Genomic DNA, 20100 nt, shown 5'->3' with positions numbered 1-20100 from the left:
ATATCTCACACTCATATAATTTAGAAATGTCACCAAGATTTATTACATAAATACTAAAAAGTGGTTGGCCAGTCTACCTATAAATTGAAACAACTGATCAAACGTATAAATAAATATATAGGTACTAAATTCATACAATAATAGAGCATTAAGATGAGAGGTTAAACATAGTAAAATAGCCCCAGCAATTCACAAGAAATAAAGTTCTTTAAAATGTAACAGTTTATGAAGCAGCTTTAGGTAGGAGCTAAATACTGCCGGTAATGGCGAGATGTGATAGATGAACTGTAGCTGTAAGCACAGTAGTAGGAACAAAAAACAATAATGATATCACAAAAAGATAAGATGTCTTTTAATAGACAGATTGCACTTCACCTACTATTAATGAACTAAGTCGGTCACACATAGGCAAAGAATTATCCTAGTCATCTAGTAAATCAAAAATAAAGAAGAATGATGTGCTCCCACCCCCTAACATTAGCAACTCCCTTGCACATCTACTCTGACCATTCTATGATAGAGGTGATAACCACCATGTCAGCCCTCTCCTCCAGAAAGTTTTCCTGTCTCAAATTCCAAATTGCTGCCATCACACAGGCTTCATTTGTATCAATTCAGTGTTGTAGAATCATATTTAAAAGCAAACCCGTCTACTAGGAACAAAAACACATTGCTAAAATGGCCATTGGGTAGGTCATGGTAGTTAGAAGGTTCCTAGAAGTGATGCGCTGGTTGATCCACGACCCACGGGAGCTGTGGGTTTACCTTTAGGTCACATGGATTAGGGTTGAAATTTTAGTGACCACTGCAGGCATGGGTTGGGTGTGGGTCAGACTGTGGAAGTACACTTCTTCTCTGTTCTTGAAGTTTTCCTGTCTTGGAACCTAATGTGTGTGCAGATGTAGCATACAAAGGCGAAAGACACAGATACAGGCTGGGCACAGGTCCTACAATGGAAATATTCTGCGGGTTAAGGTCAGGTGCAGGTTAAGGTTTTGTGGGTTAGAGTCAGTGTTATTTAAGTTTTTCTTGACCCACATATCACTAGTTCCTAGACATATTCTGCGGGTTAAGGTCAGGTGCAGGTTAAGGTTTTGTGGGTTAGAGTCAGTGTGATTTAAGTTTTTCTTGACCCACATATCACTAGTTCCTAGACATATTCTGCGGGTTAAGGTCAGGTGCAGGTTAAGGGTTTGTGGGTTAGTCAGTGTGATTTAAGTTTTTCCTGACCCACATATCACTAGTTCCTAGACATAATTCCTCATTCACAGGATCCCTGCTCCCCGCCTTCTCCAAAGGTAATGGTCGCTCTGGGGTAAGATGACTTTACTGGGGCCTTGTTGATCCCAGGCTCAGTGGAACATTCACCTGGTTCAGCAGATGCAGGTCACCCCTTTGCTAACACCATGTTAGAGTGTGAAAGGGAGTAGTCTACCAATGAGCCAATAAGGTACAACATGTAAATAGGAAAATCTGTTACAGGTGTCTCTGCCCAGAAAGAGTAAAATAAGGAAGCGTAGGGTTTAAAGCTATAGGGATTATTACCCCTATAGGTCCCTACAAATGAAATATTTTTTATTTCTGGAAAAAATGTCAATGAGAAAATATATGTGTACTCTTTAAAATTCTACAGCGTTACGTTATACTTTTCAGCTTAAATTGTACTGTAACTGAACTTCAAACAAATGCTATACAGTATGACAGTACTGCGGGCTTCTAACTCTGTAAATGTTACATCAGCTGATACCTGGTTTTATTTTTAACCAGTCTTTATAACTTCCACATCATCCTGAACATCACAAGTCTTTACATCTATAGAATTTGCTGGCAATAGACAGAAATAATCCACCATGCGGTTCCCCATTTGCTTCCTCCAGTGTGTTTGATATACAAAAAAGAGAAAACCCTTGCTGAAAGGAGAGAGGAACAGGACAATATGATATACTATATACATGCCAGGCACGTAGGATCATTAAAAATAACATTTTTAGCTTCTTTCATCATAATGTGCTTTAGTATCTGCCTCCTAAATATAGACATATTTGACCATTTGAACATACCACATCCCCGCTGCTGTTGAATTTCTTAGCCATTTAATGGACATCTATAATCTGCACTGAAATTTAAACAAAAAATAAAGGGCAAATCATTGCACCCCAATTTTACCTCTAGATATTTTTTTATTGGCACCTACCCTTTAATATACTACAGGAAACAAACGCATCAATTGTGTGCTTAAATATATCTTTATCTGCACACTATTTAATCATTACAAAGAATAACAATAATACTAATAAAAATGGAAAATAAGCAATCAGTAGGTACTATAAGTTATCGGATTACTTAAAGAAAAATAGGAGCAGATGAGGTTAAAGTTCAGTTCCAAATGGGCATATGTCAGATTCAGAATTTACACCCAAATTTTACACTTCAGTGCATATTGCAAAGTCCATTGAAGCGTATATGAACAAAGCTGCTCAGTTCTAGAAAACTAGCAATAAACCAGCATAGCTAGTAAAGTGTGAACTTTGCACATGTTTTATAAGCAGTCTCATTCTGCAAAAGTTTACTAGACTTACATGGCTTTTCATTTTATTTTTACCCATAGCTTCACAGCCAATGTGTTGGCTTTATAACATTGCTGGCTATAAATGGACAAAAGAAATGTTTTCATTTTTTAATAAAATATATTACAATGTATTATATATTAGAATGTATATAAAAATTACAATGTATTAACTGGAATCCTGGTATCCAGATAGCTCTTAATTATGGGAAGGCCATCTCCCATAGAAATTATTTAATTTAAAAATAAAATGTTTTTCTCTGTAGTAATAAAACTATGTTGAAATAATTTTTCAGTAGACTTAAGGTATGGGGATCCAAATTATAGAAGGACCCCTTATCTGAAAACCCCCAGATCCTGAGAATTCAGGATAAAAGTTCCCATACTTTTATCAAATGGTGCAAATGTTATTATTGCTCCAATCCCCTATAACAACCAATCAGCAGGTATCATTTACAGATCTACTGTATAAAAGCAAACATCAAAAAGCAACATTATTGGTTGCTATTGTGATGAGCAAAATTGTATCATTTCACTTCATGTAAAAGCTTATGAAACTGAAAAAATTTACTGAAATGCATTGGAGTCAACAGAAAGTTGATAAGTACATTGTGATTAAGGCATTTTAAGCTCTTGATATACAGTATGTTGCTCTACTTTGTTAGAGAAGCTCCTTCGCACTATGCTACAACTGTTAAGGAGCTGTCCATCTGCCACTTTTGGAAGAAATTGGTCTATGAAGAGCAGTTGTAGCATAGTGGTAAAAAGCTTCTCTTATAAGGTAGGGCAACGTATATGCATACAAGTCTGATGTTGTTTAACTGCAGCTTCCAGAGAGCTTTAACCTTAATAATAAGTTGGTGTATGCTGTGATAAAATTTGGGTAATGTTTGGTTGAGTAAACAGTGTTAATATCCCTCGTAAGATGTTCTCAGACATCAAAAATGGCCATATTTTTATTGATAAACATACATCTTGCTTTCATCTATCTGTATTAATATACTGTATATTTTTATGTAGGTCTAATGAATAGGAATGTATTGGTGCTGTTAGTGATGGGCCAAATGTTTCGGCAGGCATGGATTCGCGGAAAAATTTGCCACACGTCCTAAGAATAGCCGCGGGCGACAAAAGAATAGCCATGTGACAAATGAATAGCTGCGGGCGACAATTTTTTTTGACGCTCAACATTTTTGCTGTTTCGCGAATTTTTCACCATTTTGCAAATCTTTTGGAAGATTTGCGAATTTTTCGGGGACAGATTCGCTCATCACTAGTGCTTGGCCTAACATATATTTCCTATTTACCCACTAGCATTAATGCATAGTAAAAAGTTCATCCAGGGCTTCACTGATTGCCCTTTTGGAGTTTAGAATACTTTTTTTTGCTTTAGGGCAAATTGGAAATGGCTTCAGATGGGGGGTTCTCACTTTCTCCGGATGGACTAGAAGTTAGGCTTGATTCACTTGGTTCAAGGCTGTACTTGATTAGTGTGTGTCTTTTTCAACTCCATTTACTATGTAACTGTCAGAAATGTAATCTTTCATGCCCTGCCATCTATATCCTCATTTACTCTCTCACACCTTGCAGTGACCAAAGTCTATAGATGGCAAAAAGCTATCTGCTTCAAATACCATGTGTGGATTATCTTTGTACAAAATGTGCTTCTTGGCACTCTGAAAATGAGACCTCTTAGAATTAATGTGTAATGGAGAGCTTGCACTGACATTGTTGTAATGTATTCTGCACATCAGAAATTCTTGCTAATTTGCTTTTTCCTTATAAAATCTCTTGCCAGTTGTCTTCTGTTCTGCCAGCATTACATTTCTTACTGCCTGTTTCTGATGATGATGCATAAAGCTCTATATACACTGATAAATTCTTTATGAATATTGAACTGAGTTCACCACTATTATCTAGGCAAGGTATGAACGACAGATGAGAAGATGAGTAGGAAAGAATTTGAATATATAGATACAGTAAGTAATAGCTAACTTTCTTTGCAACTGTAATTTTTTTAACTGGATAGCCCTCATATCTGGGGGTTCCTGGCATTACAGGAGTCCTAGAGTAACACTAAGCTGACTTCATAGGACAAAATAATCTGGTATAGTGTGAGGGAGGTAAGGTAACTGGTACAATAGAAGAGGTGGTCCACCTAGAGAGGTAAATATTTATTTATAAGGTGGATCCACTAGGAGCACAAAGAACAAAGATATAAATGTCCTGGTTTGATCTGGTTCTAAAGAGAAATGTATCACATCAAACACTACAAATAAGGTGAACTTAGGGCTTACTTCAATAAGTCTGTAGGTACCATCTAGCTTATATTCGGGACTTAGCTGGTTTGGGTTGGGACCAACTCCTGTTGGACGGTGCTTCAGCTTAGCTCTCTCAACATAAAGCTGCTTCTATAGCGGCTCAGGGAACTTTTACATTGTAGCTCTCTAGCTTTGTTTGCTCTTTATCCCACCTCATGAATTTATCTGATGTTCTGGTCTACCCTGGTGATTTCTGGCCTTTAGTCATTAATTCTTGAAATATGGTGAGGACCACCAGGAAATATTACTTTGCTACTTTCACTCTGCAATTGGTGAAAGCATGAATCACCGATTTCTTCGAGGGGTGAGTGTTTCACTTTCCCCTACACAACCAATTATTTTTTTAAATTTCCTGGTTAACTGATTCCAGTAAACTAATAGCAGTTCAAACTGCAGGTTGGGGGGATGCCATATAATTTAAAAATAAAAAATAAAGACAAACAAATGACAACAAATATAACTATAAAAGTGATCATTAAACCTGCAAATTAAAGAAAAGCTACGTTAAAGACAAAAATGTATTTGTTGTTCTTCAGATAGCAGAGACAGAAAATGACATGGCATTCATGAGTAATTTGTGAAGGGTACTTCAAGCTCTAGGTCAAAACTGAATGGAAATCAGGTTATTGTGGTTCTGATCCCATAATAGATAATAGAAAGTTGTCAACGGAAACAATACCAGCAAATTACTTCAGTGTGAAATGAAGACAAATAGAGATACATTAGCGACACAGAAATCGGTCAGAAAGGAGGGTTCTGTTTCCTTGCATGCTTTCTGCATATTTTAGTATAGTAGTTTAGATTCAGCCTAGGATTTTGCTGTGAGGATTATATTCATGACCAAGCGTTATCATAAATGGGCAGCAGCAATGCTGTTATTTATTTATTTTGTGTCCCAAAAATTGTGTTTTTGTCCAAAATTGGTGTGCTGTGCAAGAGCTGATAATTATTTAAGAAAGTAGCAGCCAGAGCCTTAGCTGGAACGTATGCAATTTCAGGGAGAAACTTCATTCTAACACAAAACCAAGTACTATGTCATGTGTTAGGTGCCAGTCTTCCTATCTGAATAATGTTTCAGTTTGCCAGTTCCAGTTGAATCCAATAATTGCAACAACTGGAATTGAAAAACCAGGCATTAGTTTAGGCACGTTGTGGGCTAGATTTATGGTACGGCCTTGCCTCATCAGTAATATGATTCCTTATGATCCTAAAACAATTGCATATTTTTGTGATTGCCACTTCAAGTTCAAGTTCATAAAACTTTTATTATCTACTAACTAATTATCTAGAATACACTGATTAACCATATAGAGTCACAATTGACCAATTCTCCCTTTCTACTTCGTACTTTGCGACAAAATCGTATTGCCGAGTACGAAAGTTTCGGATTAATTCAAGCTTCGGTATCGTGACTTTCCTTGGGCCAGGTTGGAGCTGCAGAGTGCCATTGAGTCTTATGGGAGCTTTTAAAATCATGCACAGAAGGATCAACGTTTTCCCGCTGTTTACGATCGTTCAGATTCAATTGCCAATATGATACTACTGTGACTAATACAATTTTTCCGTAAGCATTTTTGTGATATTTGCGATCATCAGAAATTATCGTATCTAATCCGAAATTTACCCATTTCAGGATTCGAACTTGTACTTTGATGAATGTGTCCCTCTTACTCTTACTCTTGACTATTTGTTTTTGGATTCAAACAATTGTCATTAAGATATTAAGCTATTTTTGCAGCTCCTAATCTGTGCTATACCTCCTTACTGAGGTCTGGTAAAAGTTAAATATTGGCAAGCAACAATAATGCAATATTGAATCCTGTCACTGTGTTATCTTTCAGATGATAACATTTCTTATAAATATGAATTATGGCCTCTGTGGCATTGCAAAGTTGATGTTCCTGGTTTCTCACCTAAGAGATCAAACAGAAGGGATCTGGTGTCAGTCAATTAATTCCTGTGCCCTGTTCCCTGTTCCCATATCTATATATCATATAGGAAATAATGCACATTATAACTGGAAAAGATTGCAGCCCAGTGATCCATAGTTGAAAAAAGGATACAGGGCATGACAATGTGAGGAAGGATTTTCCTCTATGTTTCCTAAATGGTGAAAGGCTAGCAGGGATGCACGGGTTAGGGGATTAAGGATAGGAAGTTCCTTGCAGTTGGCTTCTAGGGTGTGAAGGATCAGGACCACAGCAGCAGCTGCCCTATGGATGGGTTTAGAGAGGTGGTTTTGTTGCAGTTGGCAGGGGTGCCCTGATTCTGAGCTCTATGGGTGTGTTGAATGTAGTAGACAAGGTGAGTTGGTACTAGGTAGGGCTGGGGGCCCAGGGGTTGTATATAGCCTCAGTTGGGGACTTTGACAGGAGGCAGGAACTAGGCTTCAGGCCTGGGTTGGTGCTAGGAGAGGACATGGGCATTGTTTAGTATTGGATGTTGTACAAGTGGCATTGTTATGGTTGTTATGTATTATATATGTAATGAATAATGTTACTAATCAACTAAATCCTTCTCTTCCCAATTTGTGTGGCCTATTATTTGCTTGGTATATTTGGTGGGGGATTGGTGCTAAAGCTATGACAAACAGGGGGAAAGCCAATGCATATGTAAAAGACATAGCTCTGTCCATTCACTGGCATGTGTGTTTGCCCTTGGTTTAGGGATGGATTGTAGTAGTTAAATGATCAGTAACATCTTTTCTAACCCTGCTCCCCATAAAGTGAACATACCCCTCCCATTCAACAGAAGATACTGGGTAATCATTACCATTCTTGGGAAGGTAATATAGACTTCACAGCTTCTTCATTCACTGTTCTTCATCTCCTTTATATTTGTTTTGCCACAGATCCCCTCCAGCCCCAGCGTGTACACTTCTGTCAAGCTGTGATGTCACTTCTTGTCCCGGATCACCAAGAACCAGTGGTGACATTGCAAAACTGGCTAATAACCTATACACTCCGGGCTGAGAGTAGAAAAGCAGGGGGCCCTGTACATAGATCTCTTCAGGAAAACTGTTACCTGTAGTCGTACTTTGTAAGCCTCTACAAAGATGGATTTTTTAATGATGATTAATGATAAAATATTAAAAAGAAAACAAAATGTTAGTGTAAGATAGACATATTACTGTTAAAATTTAGAAACCATTTTGTTCACTTAAAAAAAATCTTATGTTACTGTGTTTCAATATCCATGGCACATATAAAATTATGTTTTACATAGAGGCTTGCAGCATCCAGGGTTGAAGTTCCTTTTACGATGGCTTACTAGATAAGAGTTAATTAATTATTTTTTAAAAAAGAAATTATTGAAATTAATAAACTTTCAATATATTCTATATATATATTTGTATGAATATATTCATACAAATGTGTACATTGATCTGATTAAAGCTGTAGCTCTGCTAAACATATTTTGCACATATACACTAATTAAACACAACTGTTATTAAAGTATAAAGAAAAAAAATCACTACATGATAGGTAAAGGTTAAAATATGGCTGTGTTGCAAGGGATTTTGGTTGGGAAGTATAGTGGGAGCTTTTCTGCTCTGTTAAAATGCATCCACATAGACCTATGAATTATATATACTGTGTGAAATGACTCGAGATTTCCTGGGCAAACCAAGAGATCACATTTTACAACTGACAGAGATATTAATCTGCCCTTTCAAATGCTATTTTTAAAAATATATGAGTACTCCCTTGGAGGGTCAAGTGATATTACTCTCCCGTGGGATTACCCATTGTTTACTACAGGACAATATTTATATAGTGAAAAAAGACTAGAAAATGGCTAGAAATGAAAACAGAGCAATAAAAATGGAGTGTGACATCGAGCTCCCTATTTACAGATCAGCTAAAGTGTAGTTGCTTGAAAGTGGTTGTTTTTTATTGTGTGTGAAATTTACACATTGTATGGAGTGCTTTTAAAGCACATTCAGGGAGTCCAGCTTACACTTTACAAAATAGACAATGCACAACATACTTCACAGTACAGTAAATCTCTCTCTCTCTCTCTCTCTCTCTATATATATATATATATAGTACATATATATATATTTATACAGTATATATACACACATATATACATGTATATGCATGTAAATGTATACATAAACAAACACAAAGTGCTGAACTGACAGGGCTTTATAAAAAAGCGTATCTTTTATTTAAATAACGCACATTTTCAGGCAGTAGCACTGACCTTTCCCAGGAACAAACAAATAACTAACTTGTATTGTACTAATTTTGTCTTGTTTGTTTATCCCTGAGGAAGGTTACTGTTGCTGTCAAAAACACTGGACTAATTTAAATAAAATATACACATTTTTGAAGCTCTGTGTGGGCAGAAATTCATTCAATGGGTCAGACTTAGCGACGAGCAAATTTTTTTGCCAGGTATGGATTTGCAGCAAAATTACAATAAAATTAAAGTGCTAGTGTGGCAAAAAGAAATGATAAAACTTTGCAAATATGCTAAATAATATTTCATCTTATATTTTACACAATTTTTTTTATTCCAGAATATTTTACAAATCTTTATAAGTATGGTCACTAGTTTTGTAGAGGATTGAAAATAAGTGTACTAAAAGAAGTAGAACAGAGCAGTAAGTACGGGTGCAATGAAGGCAGCTGTTTAATGTGGCACAGGTACTGTTTAATATGGAAGAAAGGCTGTGTAATGTGGCACAGGCACTGACACATAGCATTGTGGACAGGGATTTAGGGGGGAAACCATTTAATGTGCACAGTGACAGAATGGGATGCCAGGGGCCCACCAGAAAACCTTAGACCAGGGATCCCCAACCTTTTATACCTGTGAGCGACATTCAGTGGAAAAAGTTTTGGGGAGCAACACAAGCATGAAAAAGGTTCCTGGGGGTGCCAAATAAGAGCTATAATTGGCTACTTAATAGCCCCTTAATAGCCCCTATTGTCCTTACCAAAAATTAAAAAATGAACACCTGCTCTGAGGCCACTGGGAGCAACATCCAAGGGGTTGGTGGGCAGCATGTTGCTCACGAGCCACTGCCTTAGACCATGGGTCCACTATCTAAATTATTTTTCATCCTCTTCTTACTCAGTCTCTATATTTTCCTAGTTTTTTTTATCTTTACATACTATAATCTATTCTTCTATATATTTAGTTGCTTTGTTCCCATAGTAAAATAAGTAATGACCATGAATTAGGCCAAATGGCTAGAAGCAGGAGGGCCCAGGCACCTGGGCCCACCAAGAATTTTCCTGGTATCCCTGTGGGCCAGTCCGACACTGAATGTGCAACAGTTTTTGATCCATGTGTATGAGGACCCAGGATGAAACACCTTAACATAGCACCAATACTGCTGGGTGGGGGATGTTTATGGCTCTTTAACGTGGTACAGACACTGATGTATGAGAAACCCAGGGGAAGCATTGTGTATGGAGACGATAGGAAGTGCTGTTTAACCTGATATTGACCACTGTGTTGTGTGACGCCGGGAGAAGCAATAAAGTGGCTCATAAATTGATACATATAATTGTATGTGGTCCCTGGAGTCAACTGTATAAAGTGGGCCAGATTTGAATAAAAAACATTATACTGTATATTGAGAATATTGTCTAGTGTAAATCCTGTCATTCCACCCATTTCCATTAACAAGACAACAGAAAAACAGATTTGAGGATCACAAGGGAAAACTGTTCAAATAAGGAAGGTTTACCAATTTTGCAGTGATACAATGCTTACTGCATGTCAAATCCTTTAATTTCTTAAGTCAGATCATATTTTCCCCCTAAAAATACTGTGTTGCTTAGAAACTACTTGCCAGTTAGTGTAAGGCATAAGGACAAATATTCTACAAAGATTTTTCGGTATTAGGGCATAGAGATTATTATGATTTCACCATAATATTGTTCATTATTACACTGTGAATGTTCATTGCGCAAAGTGAGTGCTGCTGGGATAAGCTATTAAGATACACCAGCACCAAATTATATGCTATAGACCTTAGAAAATTTGCAAAATTTATACTAAATGCTAATATTTTTGTACAAAAAGGAAGGAAATTGCACATATTTTCCCCATGAAAAACTTGCATTTCCCATAAATGTGGGGGAAATTATAGCAAAGTGAAGCTGTTGAAAAATATTAAAAGCAGAGCAACATTCATTGGTAGTAAAGTTGTTCTAAAAGCTGCACCATACAAAGCTCACATTCTGCTTACAACATACTGTACTCCACATATTGTCATGGGTTGAAGCATGCTGAGAGTTGGAGTTTAGTAACTTCAGGTCTTCTATTCACTCAACAAACCTTTCTCCAGCTCTCACACAGCAATAACCCAATCAATGCAAGAGAAACCCTAAATAAGTATTGCACTTAATCTGTGTAAAGCTGGCTTCATGTTTTCTGTTCCTGAAGTCGGAGTAGAAACATTAAAGTTTTTCTCTAACAGAACCTCCTTTATGTTTTATTAAAGCATATTATTGGGAATAAATCTTTCCACAGTAATCTTGGTATGTTAGATGATAGAAGATGACTGATGGTACAATGAAGGGCAAGATTTGCATGGTGAATATCCTATCATAGCTAATTAAATTTGGGCTATAAAGTTTGGGGCACATTGGAGCAGGTTTCATTCCAATAGGGAGTCCCTTAGCTACAGATAAATTGTTGGGAAATGTTTTCTTTTCTACCAAAACTTTAGTGCACCCATGAATATGCTGCTAGACAATCTGGACCAACTATCAATCTGACTTTGTCCAAAGTTAAAATCTCATGCACTGATACCCAATGGTGCAAAAAGCTTGGTGCAGGGCCACCAAGCAAAAAAATCTGCGGAGGGGCCCCTTGCTCATTGCAACCCCTAACTGCTCCCTCCCCACTCTCCCTGCTTGTTAGAATCTCTACAGTAATAGAGAAGCAGACTCTGTGTTCTGTCTCCCTAGTTCCCCACCCCTCTGTGCAACCGCAGAGTCTGATTTCTAGTTACCCCTATGCTGATACCTCTACCGTGGGCATGACTCCTTGGCAAATAAACTGAGGTAACAAATAGATGCTTTAAAAACATCCTGGGTAGTAAGAGGTCAATGTTTAGTAACCTTTATTTGTTAAAAGCATTATATATATATATATATATATATATATATATATATATATATATATTGGTTTGTATATATATATATATATATATATACATACACACAGAGAGACCCTCTATATAGGGTTAAGCTAGATTTATAGCAAAAAAAAGGTGACGATACACAGAGATAAAAGATGCTGACAGAGCTCCTGGCTGTGTTGCCAGCTTATTGGCATTGTGTATGGGACCCATTTAAGGTCTGCAATGCCAATATCCCATTGGCAAGGACCTAATCATTGCCTCTCCATGTGCGTCTATGTATACCTCTATTATAAACAGATCATTGGCACTGGCTCCAAACTATCAGTTTATTCTGATTTAGCCCATCATGAAGATCTTATAGTGAATAAACAGATCATTGGCACTTGCTTCAAACTATCAGTTTTATCTGATTTAGCCAATCAAGAAGATCTTATAGTGAATTCTCAGTTTAGTTGCACTGATTCACCTAGTCAGTTATGTGGCAAAGTTCTCTACAAGGAAGTCTCATCTCATCTACAGTAGTCTAACTAAAGCTAATACTGATTGGTGCTATAATGGCATATTAAATGATTCCTATGGAGTTTAGGATGAAACTGAAGCCAGTTATTGCAGTGGCTACCAGAAGACGTGGACAAACATATGCAGCCATAGTATTCATGGCTTTGAAATGGGAGTGCCTCACAAATTGTTAAGACATACCGGTACTTTTTTCTTTTCGAGAAAAGCAATACAAAACTTCATAAAGTATTTATTGTTTTTAAAGCCTATAAGTGATTATTGTTTAAGTATTTTCCTACTTATTTTACAAAATAACTTACATTCAAATAGTTTGATTCTTATTTACTGTATAAAATATATTATATTTACAGGAAGGGTATAAGTGCCTATGCTCCTTTGGACAAGCATGCACAAGTGCCACAAATCAAAGTGCATCTAGTATAGCTGTGTCAGCTTTAATGCCGACTGGCCTTCTCTGCATGTTTCACGCTCTGCTCATTATTGTTTGTCATGTCTGAAATACTGATCCAGGCTTGTGTTCTATTTCTGTGTGTGTTTGCTGGAACTGCACGCCTCTTGACTCTGATCCATACTGCCATAAAGTTCCTTATCTACAAATAAATCTTATTTTCTCAATTTTAGGTAATGCGTATTGACCTTCTATTAATACCCAGGTTTGACCTCAGGCAAGAAAATTAAAATGCCTACCATACTCCATCACTATTTTTCTCCCTACTTAATCACTGCTTGCTTGTCAGGGGATGCCTACTTTGCACAACAGCGATGTGCACTTGCGCAGACCTTGGCCTATTAGTAAATGAATGAAAGTGGACAGAATGTTCTCCTGTGTGTGGGAAAAAAAGATGATGCTGATGAATTTCATTTGCAATGTTTCTTGCATTTTGATATATTGCTTATTATAATGCCTTACTATATATAACAGGGCAAAGTTCATAACCTCTTATATACGGAAATGCGGTTTTATTTGTCTGTTATTTAATGGATGAAGACATCAAGGTTAAAAAGTAAGTGTATTGACAGTACTGAAATCAACTTTTGTTCGAACCAGTAGAGTAGCTGCATAAAAGAAAAAAGAAGTGAAAAAAACATGGACATATTATTTAATTTTTTTCAGTCCTATTTACGAAACCCAACTGTATTAAGAATGCATAGCACCCAGACATGCGCATGTACAAACATTACAGGTATAGGACCTGTTATCTAAAATACTTGGCACCTGGGGTTTTCTGGATAAGGATAATATGAAGCACCATGCCTTAAGGCTACTAAGAACCATTTAAAAATAAAAACACAACATTAGGATCGATTTGATATTGATACGGATATATGCTATCTTATTTATCATCAAATACCAGCAGCATCAGAATGAGATACCAAGAGCCACTAGAAAACCGTAGACCACAGGCCCACTCTCCGACTATTTTTTCTTTCTCCTCACTCAACTTCTATTTTCTCCTAGTCTTTTCTTTACATACTACAGGTATGCGATCCCTTTTCCGGAAACCCATTATCCAGAAATTTCCGAATTACAGAAAGGCCATCTCTCATAGACTCTATTATAAGCAAATAATTCTAATTCTGAAAAAGTATTTCCTTTTTCTCTATGATTATAAAACAGAACCTTGTACTTGATCCCAATTAAGATATAATTAATCATTAATGGAGGCAAAACAAGCCTATTGGGTTTATTCAATATTTGAATGATTTTTTGCAGACTTAAGTTATGTAGATCCAAATGACAGAAAGATCCCTTATCCGGAAAACCCCAGGTCCCAAGCATTCTGGATAACAGGTCCCATACCTGTACAATATTTTGTTGCATCCGTTTAGAGTTCATGTTTCCATACAAAATAAAGGAATGAAAATAGGCAAAATGTTTAGAAGCAGGAGAACCACCACCCACTAGGAGTTTCCTGGTACCCAGTGGGCCAGCCCAAAATTACGTGGAAGGGGCTGTTTAATTATTATATTAAGCAAATCAGTCAAATATTTGCCTAAATAGGACTCTATGGTAGATGGTATGGAGCTTTGTGGATTACAGGTTTCCAGATAAATAATCCCATGCTGCATTCTGAAGCAATCTTTAGCCAGAACTCCCATAGTCAAACCAGCATAACGTGTGGGCTGGGGACAGGTGATGTAGCAGATAAAAAGTGATATATTAGATCAAGTCTAATACAGAGTTGGATGAAGCTGCTAAGAAAAAAACTAGCTATTTCCTGTTAGTGAATGTATCATGATAGCAGCCATGTTCCAGCTATGCAATCAGATTTTAATCTCAGCTGGCTCAATATGTTGCAGATGCCATACTCATATTTCTCCCACAGAGAGTACTGTTACAGAAATCTAATGAGAAAAGCAAAAAATGCAATTTGTAGCCCCATTCACTGGCATACATTGGCTAAGAAGCAAATTATAGATAACCAGATAATAATTGATGACTATCACATCATGGTGTTGCTGGCAGTCCTGACTGCACTGAACTGCAATTAAACATGTCTAAAAATAAACTCATGGCAATAACAAATAATATGGTATAATTTATAGAAATGCTTAAAGCAGTCAGCAATGTCCACTCCAGTCCCTCCGTGATAATAAAGGATTATTATGTGCAGTAACCTATTTATGAAAAGGAAACAGTGTGCTTCTTTCAGACTCTATCAATTGCTTTAGTAAAGATTTGAAAAGCTTGGCCTACTTTATATGCAGATCACCATCCCAGTTGCATAAGGATTTACAATAGACAAAAACAAAACTGTTTTTGCTGTAAATAATGGCTGTTTGTTTTACTCGGGTAATTATGTGAAAATAAAAAATGTTTCCTCCCTATTAAGGATGCAGATATTGGACTTTGATCATTTGAATTGTTCTGTAATTTTCACTAAAATCTCTAGTTGATTTAGCACTAATGTGACATCTACATCCTTAATCTGACACTTCCCATTTCCATTACAACCAGTACTACATCCACTGGTCACAGTATTAGTATTCTAGCACAACTGCAAATTTTACTAAGTACAGTGTCTTATGGGAAGTCAGTTACACATCTTTTATCTTTTATCAGCCATTTGATTTAGTCTACTTCAAGAAGTGCCTGTTAAAAAAACAAAACATGTCAATGTAATACCCCAAATATGTTTTAATTAAACATACTGTTTAATCAAAGATCATCGATGTCAGTAGACCTGAAATAAAATGCTTTAAAACATATTATATATATATATATATATACTATATAAATATATATACATATATATATATATATATATAATCACACCATAGAGGCAGGAAATAGACAAGTTACCTCTAATTTCCTGCAGAAAATTAGCAAGTAATTTCTAATTTTCTGCAAGTGAATTGGACATTCCTTAGAGAAAACCTTGAAGGGGAGCATATATATATTTTTTTAATGAATCTTTGTAGTATAAAATTGATTTTTCTCTAAGCAGTTTAAACAATAATACCAATTTATTTTACACTGGAGTTTCTTTTCCAATGAAATACTGCACATAAAAATTTGCTATCAAAGCTAAAGGAAACAATTAGATCATTTATTTAAAGTGCAAAGGCACTTAAACACAAAAAGTGACGCCCAGTGGCTACAGTTGGTAATTGAATGGAAACCATAAAGTATTATATTTACATTAAAAAAAAGCTTCATTTCACTAAGATCTTTGGAGATCTTCTACTTAACATTAGATAACATATTTACCCTTAATCGAATAGGCAAAAAAAAAAAAAAAAGAAAAGAAAGGAAAGGAAAGGGGAAAAAAAATTAAATGATAAAAAATACAGCAGAATTAGACTGTTTCTAGAAATAAAATGTAGAAATAATTTAAAATTGTTGTGTTTTATAAGAAAACAAATACTTTGTTCTGCAGTCAAAGGTATTGCAATGCATCTGTACCTGTGTAACGATAAAAAATACAAGGTATGCACATTATGCTTGTAGCACTCCAGTTAAACAGCAGGCTTGAAGCAAGGGCTTCCAGGAGGTTGCCTACAGCTGACTTATTGCAGTTTGTTTCTCTAGAACCTCCAGATAATCTGGCTCTGATTGCAGTTTTCCTTGAAGCAAAAGGTGCTCCTGCTTTGATTGTTCTGCAAAGTACTTCCTGGGAGTGCCATATAATACAGTTTTATTTAACCTGTCCTGATTTTGACGCCTTGTTTCATACGCTGGCATAAGCTGCCTTTTCGGCAAGGTACAAAAGTTATAATGAACTACCCCCGCACTAGGTAATTCCTTTACCCTCTCTGCAATGTTCTGATAGAGAAGCTCGGGCTCTTCTGGGGGCTGCTGCTTTTCCATCAACTCAGTTGTGCTTATTGTATAAGCTATGGTCGGAGGGTCCTCCTTTTTATGATCTAGTTTACTGTAACTAAATTCTTGAAGGTTTCTGTAGTAGGCAACCGGATCACCTTCTTTTTGCATGTAGATAGGGTTTTGGCACATTTGCCCAACAGGTGGAGGGATATAATTGTACACGTGAGCCTCTGTTTTATCATTGCTGTTTGCATTATAGGATCCATATTGTAGCTGAAAAGAACTAATGTCTAGGTTGTTAGCACTGCTGCTTGGCACACTTTGTACCCCTTTTCGTCGTTTAAGAACAAAGACAAACAACCCTGCCCCAAAGCAAACAGAAAGAATAAATACAACCAGTAATCCCAAAATGAGCACTGAGAGGGGAACCTCAGTATGCAGCTCTGGGTATGGACTTGGATATATACGAGAAGGGTGTGGCGTGAAAGATTTGTGGTTATATGATAGGAGGGTGGCATCAGACATATTGGGGTAATCTGGACAAATTACATCCTTGGACAGAAGCCTTAAGTGTTCACCAGCATGCTTAAGTGGTGAGTCACATGTTACTTCCTGCACAACTACCGTGGAACTAGACTGTTCTATCCAGTTCTTTAGACCTAAAATATCACAGTTGCAATCCCACGGGTTCTCTTGAAGATCTATTTGTATAAACACTGTAAGCTGGTCCAGAACCCCCTTTGCAGGCAGAGAAGAAAAATGATTGTTTCTCAGATTGAGTCTAGTAAGTGCAGTGCCTTCAAATACATTTTCAGGCAGAGATCTCAGCAGATTGTTGTTGAGAAACAGAAGTTGAAGGTTGCTCAAAGCATCAAATGTACGTGGCAAAATGTCCTTAATGACATTATATTCTAAGTAAAGATACTGCAAACTGTACAGGCCATCAAATATGGAAGGATACAGTATTTCAAGGTAGTTACCATTAAGATAAAGTCTACGCAAACTTGTGAGGTTTGAAAAGGCACCTTCCTGTATCATTGCAATTCTGTTATTTCCTAAATGTAACAAGTCCAGAGAACCAAATTCAAGAAGATCAGCTTTATAAACAGTCTGTAAATAGTTACCTGTCAGATACAGTTTCCTTGGGTGGGTAGGCTTAGGCTGGAGATCGGAAATGTTACTAATTTTCCTTTCTTGGCAATTGATATTTAATCCACTGTCAGAGTTCTGAGATGTGCAGACACAACTTTCAGGGCAGGTCAGAGGCACTGGAGACTTGGTCTGATAAACCATGATAGGCCCAAAGATTTGCCTGTCTTTAGACACTGTGACTCGGGGGGTGGGCCTGTTTCTAGTTTTGGGGGGCCTGCTAGCCTTGGGGACTCTGGTAGGAATGATTGCAGGGTTAAATGTAGGGGGAATTCTGTGGATACGAGGATCTGAAAATGCTGGCCTTTGATTTGTGTCACTGGAACTTTTCCTAGGACAAAGATCTTGTCTGGTTAGCTGGGTGACATCTTTTCCATGCAGCCTAAATGGGGTCTCACAGACAATCTCTCCTACAAACACTGTGATGGTATCCAACCATGCCTTGAGTGGAATTAGATCACATGTACAATTCCAAGGGTTTTCCTCCAGCTGGATCTCCATTATTCCTCCTATGTGTTCAAGGACACCTGCAAAGGGTAACATTTTCAGCCTATTCCCTCTCAGATCCAAATGGGTTAACAGCACAAAACGAAAGACGTTGTTGGGGAGAGACAAGAGGAGATTGTCATTGAGAATCAGGACTTTTAATTTATTCAGCTTGCTGAAAGCCCCAGCTTCAATAATGCTGATAAAATTGTAATCTGCTTGCAAATATTCTAGACTCTCGAGGCCCTGAAAAGTTTCCTCCCTGAGCACTTCCAGTTTGTTATTATTTAGATGCAGCCGTTTCAGAGTCTTTAGCCCGTTGAAAGCCCCAGTCTTGATCTCCTGTAGTTCGTTGTTGCCTAGATGGAGAGTCACAGCGTTGGAGTAATTGACAAACTCATTGGGATACAGTCTGCTTAGTAAGTTACCATTAAGGAAAAGCTGATAGATTCTAGACTGGGGAGGCAGGAGCAAACTGACGCTGGTGAACCCCTTATTCTCACAATTTATGTTTAACACATTCTCCTTTTCCTCGCACACACAGCGGATCTTGCATATGTCTTTGGCAGTTTTCCGACTCTCTGTCTTTAAGATCCCAGTCAGTGATATAACACTTAGCAACCAAATGCTGCTCAGCATCTTTATACTCCGCAGATCCCAGATCTGGTACCTACGTTAAAGCCTTTTGAGAGAAGAGGAAGAAACAAAAGCAATAGATATGTAAATAGAACAAGTAGAGTTAGCTGTGCGCTTGCATCCTGCATCATCATTAAACAGAATGGTGTAGGGAATACATTTCTAAATTCAGTCATTATTCAAAGTAACCCCCCTGTGAAGCCATCCCTAGGCATGCATCAGTAGCAGTGTTAAAACTGACAGGCACTCTGTACTTACACATCAGGGAGCATGAGGATTTTCTCCTATGCAGGGCATATGCAGCTTTGCATATCAGAGCTCAGCATCCCAGATTATGGTAATTATTCTCTTCCAAGGGCTCCAGCGAGGGAAAAGCTGTGCAGAAGTCGTCCTGGAGCTGGGAGTAGTTGCTGCTGTGGCTGCCTTCCCTGTGAGTGGGGGTTTCTATAGTGCCTTGTACTCTGCAGGCTCCCTCAGACTGAGAGGGACTGACGTCACGCCCTGGAAATTTGCTGCTGGGGGAGCACTGAACACACGTTGTGCCTTTCCTGCTGCACTCCCCTCGGAAAGCCCAAATCTCATCCGTCCCTTTCATTGTGGCAAAAGGAGTGTGAAACTCATTGTGATCCCTGGATCCTGTATAGCTGGAGAGGACCTTAGCTGCTCAACCTCCCCCCTCCTTTCTCTTCCCCCTCCTTTTCCCAACACCCTCGATCTTCTCTCCCAAGCTGCACTACATTTGGGAGAAACTACAGTAAGTTTAATGCATGCTGGGGCAGAGTTGCAAATCATGCTTGCTTCAGGAGAAGATCACTGTGTCACCTTTTATGCATGTTGTGTATGAGGTTACATCTTATCTGTTGATAATTGGATGACACTAATGCTATTAGTAGGAAAGCTGCAATTAACACAAGCTATTTGCAGAACAATAATAATAATAATAATAATAGCTATATATATATATATATATATATTTACACATATGTATAATATATGTATATATTTACACATATGGAGCTAATATTATTATTATTATTATTATTAT

At 37.4% G+C, this 20100-nt stretch overlaps 1 protein-coding gene across 1 annotated transcript; it reads right to left on the bottom strand.

Moving 5' to 3' along the window:
* Positions 1–16047: 16047 nt before the first annotated feature.
* Positions 16048–19764, bottom strand: slitrk2 (SLIT and NTRK like family member 2). The gene is made up of 2 exons (XM_004916883.4): positions 19314–19764; positions 16048–19101 (listed from the first exon to the last, which is right to left on the bottom strand). Exon 2 carries the CDS (start codon positions 19056–19058, stop codon positions 16518–16520), a length of 2541 nt encoding a protein of 846 aa, XP_004916940.1. The 5' UTR covers positions 19059–19101; positions 19314–19764; the 3' UTR covers positions 16048–16517.
* Between the last annotated feature and the right edge of the window lie 336 nt (positions 19765–20100).

This window comes from Xenopus tropicalis, chromosome 8 (genome assembly GCF_000004195.4).
Source record: "Xenopus tropicalis strain Nigerian chromosome 8, UCB_Xtro_10.0, whole genome shotgun sequence".
NCBI classification, from domain to species: Eukaryota; Metazoa; Chordata; class Amphibia; order Anura; family Pipidae; genus Xenopus; species Xenopus tropicalis.
This window is presented reverse-complemented; position numbering and strand designations above follow the sequence as displayed.